The sequence below is a fragment of the Blennius ocellaris genome, assembly GCF_963422515.1.
Source record: "Blennius ocellaris genome assembly, chromosome: 22".
Classification (NCBI taxonomy): domain Eukaryota; kingdom Metazoa; phylum Chordata; class Actinopteri; order Blenniiformes; family Blenniidae; genus Blennius; species Blennius ocellaris.
The window spans coordinates 701415-711414 of record NC_137671.1 but is presented as its reverse complement, the minus strand read 5'-3'; the positions used below and the strand labels follow the sequence as shown (position 1 = coordinate 711414).

At 47.0% G+C, this 10000-nt stretch overlaps 2 protein-coding genes across 2 annotated transcripts in view; both read right to left on the bottom strand.

Moving 5' to 3' along the window:
- The window catches only part of LOC308146611 (NXPE family member 3-like), a gene marked incomplete at both ends in the record, with an annotated part of 5195 nt that extends 1590 nt beyond the window's left edge, over nucleotides 1-3605 (bottom strand). The window contains 4 exons of the mRNA XM_080518514.1: nucleotides 59-354; nucleotides 449-883; nucleotides 2592-2716; nucleotides 3521-3605. Coding sequence (XP_080374640.1) covers nucleotides 59-354; nucleotides 449-883; nucleotides 2592-2716; nucleotides 3521-3605 — 941 coding nt within the window. The remainder of the gene's footprint in view (nucleotides 1-58; nucleotides 355-448; nucleotides 884-2591; nucleotides 2717-3520) is intronic.
- A 4786-nt stretch (nucleotides 3606-8391) lies between these two features.
- Nucleotides 8392-9275, bottom strand: LOC308146610 (NXPE family member 3-like; the record flags this gene model as incomplete). The annotated part of the gene is made up of 2 exons (XM_080518513.1): nucleotides 8392-8933; nucleotides 9080-9275. 2 exons carry the CDS (start codon nucleotides 9273-9275, stop codon nucleotides 8392-8394), a joined length of 738 nt encoding a protein of 245 aa, XP_080374639.1.
- Between the last annotated feature and the right edge of the window lie 725 nt (nucleotides 9276-10000).

Genomic DNA, 10000 nt, shown 5'->3' with positions numbered 1-10000 from the left:
ACTCCACAGTTCACAGGCAACATTTCGCTGGCGTAAAGTGTGATTACTGAATATTCACCGTTGAAAGAGCTTTTCCTCGCGGGCCCTGAGGGCTTCGGTGAACTTCCCCCTGGCGTGCTTGATCCTGGCGTCGCAGCTCAGATTCCGCGGCTTGTAGCAGAACCACGGTTCCCCCGTCCGGACGTCGGTGAAGTCGCACAGCGGCCGCCGGGTGGGACGCAGGCAGACGCTGCACAGGGGGGTCTCAATGAGCGACCCCGACCGGAAGAGGCCCATGAAGCTAATCCTGTCGGGCTGCTCCCGGTTCAGCCGGCGCAGCACGGCGACCGCCTCGCTGGGGTGGACCAGCGTCACCTGGTGGACACGGAGGACGCAAACCGGGCCGTTGGGATGCGTGGAACCTTTCGCTCCCAGACCCCGGACGGATTTAAGACGTTAACAGACGCACCTCCACCTGTGCAGATCCTTCCCAGGGCAGAGGGAAAACAACAGAGTAGGTTCCGTCCAGGTGATCCAACACTTCCCCCGCCACGCCGGCGTCGAGAGCGCGGTTGTGCAGTCGGGCGAACAAGACGTCTCCGCCGTACTTCTTGGGACGACCGTGGAAGTCGGACATGTTGACCACGACCTCCAGGCGATCGCCGACGAGCCACTGTCCTCCCCCCGCCCTCGGCAGGATGACGAAGCTGCTGTGGGCCGGATCGCTGCTGTCGTCGATCGTACGAGGAGGCCGCAGGGGCGGAGTCTCGGGCCAAGCGATGGACTTCAGGATGAGGTCTTCCTCGGCCGCCTCTTCGGGCGAAAGACGTCGGAAGGAGCAGAAAGTGGGATTCCTCTGGCGCTCGAAGTGCGGGAAGATGACGGGATGGACCTTATCCTGAACCTGGAACATCCAGAGTTTGGGAGTAAAGCACTTCACTTCTACTTTCAGCCATGATCTGTCCAGCAGCATTCTCATGGTAGAGTTTGAGTTTTTACCGAATACTATATTGGACACGTTTTTTTTTTGGGTCTGAAAAAAAACAAAAAACCCCCAGACAACGTGAACCAAAGGGAAAAACACCAAGACCCGAAGAATCAGAGAGGAAATGCAGATCAGAAACTGTTAAAGTGTTCATTTACTTGTTCATTTCACACGAGGTCAACCTGTTTCAGTCATCCTCTTATATTCAGACACCGATGAAATATTATATATTGATTTGTGATCAGAGTACAATTCTTCCCACCTAGAAAAGGAATTGAAAACAGAAACAAGTTTTCTGTGTTTTCTTCACAAAAACTCTTAATAGAACAAAACGTTTTACACCCCACATGTAAAACGTGCCCATATATGGGCATACATGTACATATATGTACATATATGTACATATATGTACATGTTAGGGATCTGTTTTAGTTGTTGTCTGTTCCCCCTCCCTTTTCCTGTTTCTGTGCAGGGTGTGTGTGCCAGGGGGCGTGGCCAGCTCCTCCAGGAGAGTGAGGCACACCTGAATCTACTCCACACTAATTCCAGTCTTCAGAACCCTGGTTCTCACTCCACACCTCTGCCAGATTATTCCGTCTACTTGGTAGTGCCCTGTCCGGATTCTAGTCTAGTTCTCTGCCATTATTTGGATATTAATACTTGTTCCTGTACTCAGGTTTTTTGTGCCTCTCCTGGAGTGTCGTTGCCAGCCTGCCCCCCCCCCCCCCCCCCCCTGTCTCCACTGCCTGTCCTGCCTGCCGTTTGGAAAATACATTTTTGAACTCTGTTTGATCAGTCTCTGGGCTCTGCTTTGGGGTTCTAACTTCAAGCCCTAACATGTACATATATGTACATAAAACATAGGGAAATGGCCAATTTTATATATGTCACATATATTCAAAACCTATATTAAAACATATATGTTTATATAGGTTCTTTCCATGTGGGCAATTACATGTGATACCAATTTCACGTGTTCGCACATACATAAGTTCTTCTTGCATAATTGTTTTTTAGTTGGTTCTTAGTTATTGCCTTGATATGACAGTTGCCAAAGAGGGATATGGGCTATATATATATATATATATATATATATATATATATATATATATATATATATATGTGTGTGTGGAAATAAAGAAGCAGTACAGGAGACCTATATGGCCTGTATATTCACATATATGCACCTCAATTTTGCCTATATGTGGCATGTATATGCATATATGCAGCATATATATTGTCATTTATGTGCATATATGTAGCGTATATGTGCATATATGCAGCATATATGTGCATGTATGCTGCATATATGTTTCATATATGTGCATATATCCTCACATAGGTTCTTTCCATGTGGGACTGACCGATGAACCTCCTGCCTCAGTGGTACAATTTTAATAATTAACCTTTCCAAATATTGAAATATTCACACAAAATGAACTTTAAATTAAAGTTTTCCTTTCTGAATCGCTGAATTGAGCTCAACTTAATTAGGTTTAGCTCTTGTTATTTAAATGTTTAAACTGTGGATTAATTACTGCATGTCTGTGGTCATTGAGGCCGGATTGTACGATTCACTCTGTGTTTATATTCTTACCTCAGGACCCCCCCCCCCCAACACTCTCACCTTCAGGAGATCCATAGCATGCATCAGGAACATGACGAAGACCACGGTGAGGAAGAGGAAGATTCTCTTCAGGGGTCTGCTGTTCATGACGATCCGTCGCTTTAGCTTGTCGATGTTGGACTCGACTGCAAGGTGGAAAAATGGTCATGTGCAGCCTGCCCGTCACTGCAAACAGGAAGTGAGTCGTTTCCCAGACCCCCGTGTTTCCTTTTCTTTTTTTTCTTTTTTTTTGAAAAAGACGTTTTCCTGTTCGGTCGCAAGTCCACCGACAGTCGAATCCTCGCATTCGGTTGATCCACAGACGCAACGAACGGCGCAGCAGAAAAACGACGTCGTTTTCAAAACGTTCCCGTGTGAATGCAAAACAAAAAAGACGTGGAAAAAATGATGCATTTTGACTTGGAACCTTTCAGACCTCTTTACTTCATTGCATTTCGCACACAAATACTCCCACATGTCTCGATTTTTAATTGAAACAAAGCGACTGAGCGCTAAACTCTGGACTGGAACCTCCACTTATCAGTTCGTTTTGGCTAGCTTGCAGGTCACAAGGCCAAAAAAAAAAAAAGAAGAAGCCTTTAAAATAAAGCAGATTTTTGGGGGGAAAAACCCAAACGAGACCCACACTTCTATTCATGTGTCTGTCGGACGTGCGGGTCTTTTATTTTCCTCACTAAGACATTCACATGAAGAGGATCACTGCTTCGTTGACAACGTCTGCACATTCTAGCCATGTACAAAATGCCTCTTGCCTCCAGCAGAGACTTTTCTCTGAGCCTGACGTCAAACTACCGACGACGAGGAGTGTCCGAACGGCCGGAGCGAACGAGACGTCCCCCCCCCCCTGTCTCCCCAACCACTCCCGCAGGACGAGAGACCTGACGAACGCCGTGTCCTCGTCGACTCCTTCCCTCCCGCTCTCGACATACCTTTGACGCATTCCGACGGCATTCCTCCGTCTCCTCCGGGAGTGCCACCGGGTGGCGCCGCGTGGCGAGCCGTCTGGTCGGCCATCCCGTCGCTCTGTGCCGGCCGTCCCCGCCGTCCCCGCCGTCCCCTATCGCCTCCAGCGTGCGAGACGCTCTGGCCTCGTCCCACGCCGTGATAAGAGTCTCTCTGCTGCAGTCGCCTTGATGCGAGTGCAGGTTTTCTCTCTTCAATGCCCCTGTGTGTCGTGTCGTTTTCTCCTCACGCTCTTTTTTTTTTTAATGTCAATTTTTTAATTGTGAATTCTTGTTACGTTGCACGATAAATCAGAGTTTGTGTTTTTAAAGTTTTGACAGTGAGTGAAATGTGTCTTATAAACACATCTATGGGTGTGACGAGTGCCGCGGCCTCGTAAAACACACCTTGAGCGCCATTGGTTTTTAGTTTCCCGGTTAAAGAAAGGCTGCCAAGAAAAAACAAGCAAACGATCAGATATAAAACCTGCTGTACTATTTTCAGTGTCTCTCTGACGGACGTTGTCAGGTTGTATTTTTGTGCCAACGCCAACTGGCTTGAATCGACGAGCAGCTTCTCCAATCAGTTTTTCTACCGTTCCACCCTATTAAACATCTTCCACTCATAGAATGATGTCAGACAATAAAACTCCCTGAAAATAGACCTAGGGTGAGTAGACCGACAGTGAAGTCTGATTGTTTAGACCAGGGGTCGGCAACCTTTAATGCTCAAAGGGCCATTTGGTCCCGTTTCCCACTGAACACAACACTCAGAGAGACACACGCTTTTATTTTGACAGTCTCACAGGAAGACCATGCCAGGAGGACACGACACACAAAACCTTCTTCACTGCTGGTTGACGACTTACAACTAATAAACTAAACTACATGAACTAAGCAACAAACACTACAAACCTAACATAACCCCCAATAATTACATTTAAAACACCACAAACAGAAACTCCCATAATGCATTGCAGCTCTCAGCTCCTTTATGGCTACACATTATTAAAATGGAAGATAAACGTGGGAGATGTGGATTGTTAGAACCATGAGTGTGATGGTGTGTCTTTAATGTCCTGTAGTTGTTGTGTAATTCACTAGAATGTTCCGTCACTCTCAACAAGTCTGGAATGAACCTCCTGGAACTGTCGGCGCTCCGCAGCGCAGCGGTTTTACTGTGAAAGGCACAGGAAGCTCCCAGCTTGTCATGACCTGCAGCCGCAATTCTACGTTCTTCGTGCCATTATTGTTGCGTAATGACGTCACATTGCTGCGTCGTTCTCGACCCTACATTTTACTCCACTCTTTGTAGAGGGACTGCGCTCTGGGTGGCTTTGCCTCCTTACTTCCCTCTGGGATGAACTGCAGTGGGACCGAGGCTCAAGGAGCCGCTGTGGAGGGACCAAAGAGCCGCAATGGAGGGACCAAAGAGCCGCAGTGGAGGGACCAAAGAGCCGCAGTGGAGGGACCAAAGAACCGCAGTGGAGGGATCAAAGAGCCGCAGTGGAGGGATCAAAGAGCCGCAGTCGGGGGACCAAAGAGTCGCAGTGGGGGGACCAAAGAGCCGCAGTGTAGGGATCAAAGAGCCGCAGTGGAGGGACCAAAGAGCCGCAGTGGGGGACCAAAATGCCGCAGTGGGGGGATCAAAGAGCCGCATGCGGCTCCGGAGCCAGGGGTTGCTGATCCCTGGTTTAGAAGGACTGTTGTGTATGAACTCGTCTTCCTTTCATCCTTGAGTGGCGAAAATGTAATCTGTTCTGTTTTTCTAACTTTCCTGTTCCTTCGCATGCATGACTTCCTTCTCATGTGAGTCACTCTTTACAATTCCTTGTTGAGGCCGAATAGTTTAACTAATCTTTCATCGCCTCATGTTTTCATTGATGCCATTGTGAAAGGTGCCCGTTCCTGTCACCTTTCACAATGGCGTCACGGTGTGCGACGCACATTAAACTGCTAACACACCTTGGAGAGCAGCGAGGACGAGGCCAGATGAGGACGAGGCCAGATGAGGACGAGGCCTTATGAGGACGAGGCCAGATGAGGACGAGGCCAGATGAGGACGAGGCCAGATGAGGACGAGGCCTTATGAGGCGTTCCAGCTGGAGTACTCAGACGGGTCAGGACGACGTCAGGTGCTTCGTTCTGAGACGTGAATAATCGCCGCAGTGGAAGGTTCTGCTCTGTGAAGCTCAGCCTCCATGATTCCTGCGTCGCGTGTCTCCAGACTGTGTACGGTCGGTGGGTGCTACACGATGGCCGCCATACGACACTCTGAGTTCACGTCATTGACGTTCCATAATGTAACATAACGTTCCGTAATGTTACGTAAGGTAATGTAACGTAAGGTAATGTAACGTAAGGTAACGTATGGTAACGTAAGGTAACGTAATGTAGCGTAAGGTAACGTAAGGTAACATAATGTAACGTAACGTTACGTAAAATAATGATCTGTAATGCTACGTGAGGTAACGTAACGTATGGTAACGTAACAAAAGGTAACATAACGTAATGATCCGTAATGTTACGTAAGGTAACGTAACGTAACGTACCGTTATGTAACGTTATGTAACGTTCCATAATGTTTGAAACTTAACGATCCATAATGTTGTGTAACATAATGTTCCGTAACGTTACGAAATTTTCCATAGCGTAACATTCCATAAAGTTACGTAACGCAACGATCCATAACATTCCAGTCACCGCTTCGGGAAAATCTATCTATCTATCTATCTATCTATCTATCTATCTATCTATCTATCTATCTATCTATCTATCTATCTATCTATCTATCTATCTATCTATCTACCATCCATCCTACCTATTAACCCGGATTCGGTGACTTATAAAATGCAGATCTTGGCAACAGGTTTGTCATTCATCACGTTTATTAATGTTCTGTTGCAGAAACCTGTGTAACATCTATATTTACATTATATATTATTTATTCTATATGTACAACATGGCTTCCTCCTCACGGTTTGTGTGTCGTGACTCGGAGTCATTCCAGCTGCCAGAGAAGCACACGTCTGCGGAGAACGACCTTCCTGTTATCTGCCAGACGGAGAGACGTTGTTTGGGGCGAAGTGACCCCGCCAAGACCTCCGCGGGCCGCCGTCGCCAGGTCGCAACAGCGCCTCACTTCCTACCGGGCTAAATCACCATGGCAACGCTCCGACAAGATCACAGTTGAGTTTCAAAAGCTCCGCCTCCTGGCCAATCAGATGGCCTGGAAAATGACCCGGCGATCCGGATTGGCGCACGGATGAATAAAATAGATTCTGTAAAAGATGTCGTTTTTTCCTTCCGCTCCTGTGGACACGCGACCAAGTTGGATTGTCCTTATGGTGACTGTCAAAATAAAAGTAGCAGGTCCCAGGAGAGCATGGACCGAGAGTCATGACGCTCTGGAGACAAACATTGTTGTTATTGTCCATCTCCTGAGCACGTGCACAAGAACTATTCATCGCATGTGCAGTAGTTTCAGAAAATCTGCATGTTCAGAACCTCTGAACGACCAAAATATAATGAAAATGATCCTTTTTCCTCTTGGAAACACGGCGTGAACGGAAACTCAATCTTGAATAACTGAACACAGAAAAAGTAAAATATAAAAAAATTTAAAAAAACATTTCTCTCACCGCACCTGAGACAGTTTGTTTTAGTTCCAGCTTTACTGATCCTACTAACAAACAACATCCAGAATACTGTTTGACAGCCTCCAGGCCAAACACTCTTATTGAGAAAAGCCATCCCGACACAGAACTCACAACTTGTTTGTTTTCCTTTACTGAAGAGCAAATAACGTGTTAACCCTTTCCTTTTCATGCTCTGGATAACTTGTTCAACTCTCAGGAGACAAGCAGCATCTTTAATGGACAGACACTGTCAGTGTCACACTGCCACCTGCTGCCTCAGAGTAGTACTGCACACTGAATATACTTTTCATCATTCTTCTTTCATATATATATATATATATATATATATATATATATATATATATATGTATACACACAGGTCATGAGAACAAATTGTAGGACCAGTTGATATTGAAGGAACCAAACATAAAATATGTTATGGTTACTTAAAAGCACATAATTGAACCAATACAAAGATGTATACAATATAAATGCATGTATATAGGATGTATGCAAGACAACTATTAAATAATATTAAAAGTACTTCAGGGACCACATACAGTGCCAGTTTCATCCTGAGCGACCAGACTGGTAAAATATTGCTAGAATGTCCTTTAAATTTACACTTCAAAGTTTTTCTTTGTTGTGTCACAGTGTATGGAATGAAACTGTCTATACTTTGACTAGATCAAGCAGTTTTTACTGAAAATTATTGCAACGTAAAGTCTATTTTAATGAAACATTTTGGTGCAAAATACAATAAAAGACAATAAAAGGACCAGACTGGAGGCTCTTGGTGGGTTTTGGCCCACGAGGCCTGATGTTCTCTGCTGGGAAGTGAAAGTGAAACTTGAGCTCAGACTCCTCATCCACCCTGTGCGCTAGGCTCCGCCCCTCTGCTTGCATTTTCGGGATTGTTACGTTATGGAACGTTATGGAGACGAACCCGGAATGTAGCATGGATGCAACCACATATCACCCCGGCCTGGATACTGTAATAATCCGGTCCAGTCCAAGTATTTTTGCTATTTCAGTGTCCGTTTTCCAGGAAAACCTGTCTGTTGTCCTCGTCCGTCCCCGCCTCACGGCGTGTTAACAGTTAAATATGTGTCTGTGCCCAGTGACGCGTCTGCTCAGTACTCCCCTCCTCAGAGGTCCTACTGGATAGGTTTTCCTTGACCTTTTCTATCTATTCTCAGTGATACTATTTAAGCTTTTTTTTTAGGGACATGTATATGATAGAATCACGTTGATCATGTTTTTAATGATGGGGGGTTCTGGGTGGAGGTTGTGAGGCAGGTGGTGGGCGACCGTCATCTCCCAGGCGTCCACCAGTCGGACGTCCACACCTCTGAACACGGCTCTGAGCGCCTTGTCACGCTGCATCGAGTACCAGTCGCTGTTGGTCAGCGTCTCGAAGAGCGACAGAGCTTTGACGTTAGCGGTCCGGATGATGACCAGAGTCTCTGGGGCTCTGGCCAGCAGCCGTACGACCGCCCCGCGGATGCTCATCACCCGTCGGATGTAGACCTCCATGGGGAAAGTGCTGAAGTGCGACCATATGCCAAAAACGATGACGGTGTCCCTGCCTCCGGCAAGACCGTCCAGCTCGTTGGCGATGTAACGCACCTGACTGGCCATGAAGCTCCCAAAGAAGATAGGAGGGGCGTGGCAGCGGAACGTCACCATGATGTTGTTGGTGTGATCCAGGGCCATGAAGGGTCCGGCCTGTTTCTTGGTGTGCAGGTCAAACTTCCTAATATCTGACATCAAAACAAAGAGGGCTGATTAAAAACTGGTTAAACACGAGTTGAAATGGCAACACAAAGGCTCCTTTTTTACAACAACGTTCTCCATGGCTCCGTTTCCACCGAGTCATTGAACTGGCAGTTCGTGTCGTGTTACTCACTTGGTAGTACCTCATTCAGGTATTCAAACCACTGCCGGATGGTGGAGTCTCCATACAAGTGGACCTGCTTGCCTTTCAGACACTGAGTCATCTGCTCGGGGCTGAAGTCCTGAACCGCGGTTCCACTGAGGGATCGCCACGCGCCTCGGTAGTAAAAACCAGAAGGTGTCCACCTCACGCTGCTCAACGTCGACATGGGTTCATCTGAAAAAAGCAGCCGAACGGAAAAACAGATTCCACCTGAATTAATCAATCTGTCCAAGGTGTACTCTGACCTTTCCCCTGATTGGGACCTCATTGGGACCTCATTGGGACCTCATTGGGACGTCATTGGGACCTCATTGGGACCTCATTGGGACCTCATTGGGACACCATTGGGACGTCATTGGGACCTCATTGGGACCTCATTGGGACCTCATTGGGACACCATTGGGACGTCATTGGGACATCATTGGGACCTCATTGGGACCTCATTGGGACCTCATTGGGACCTCATTGGGACGTCATTGGGATGTTATTGGGACCTCATTGGGACACCATTGGGACGTCATTGGGACCTCATTGGGACCTCATTGGGACCTCAGGACCAGTGGTGGCCCAGAGCTTTGAGGTTTTCAGTTTGGTGAGCCGACTGTGGCTGGAACCACTGTGGGTCCCTGAGCAAGACCCCTGACTGATATAGTGGTGAGGATATCCCAAGAAAGTCTCTGACTCTCCTCACAAGAGGCCCCTGGCCTGGATTAAGGTTCTTAAGGTTGTTTCTCCTCTTTGAGGCCTTTGGAAAACCTTTCAAAAATAGACTCCAGTTTCCTTTGAGTCAAGAAATGAGAATCTTCACAGACACCTTCAGAACAACATTGCAAATGTTTCACATGTCCCAATACTTCATATTGTACTTGATCAAAGCCTGGATTTTACCTT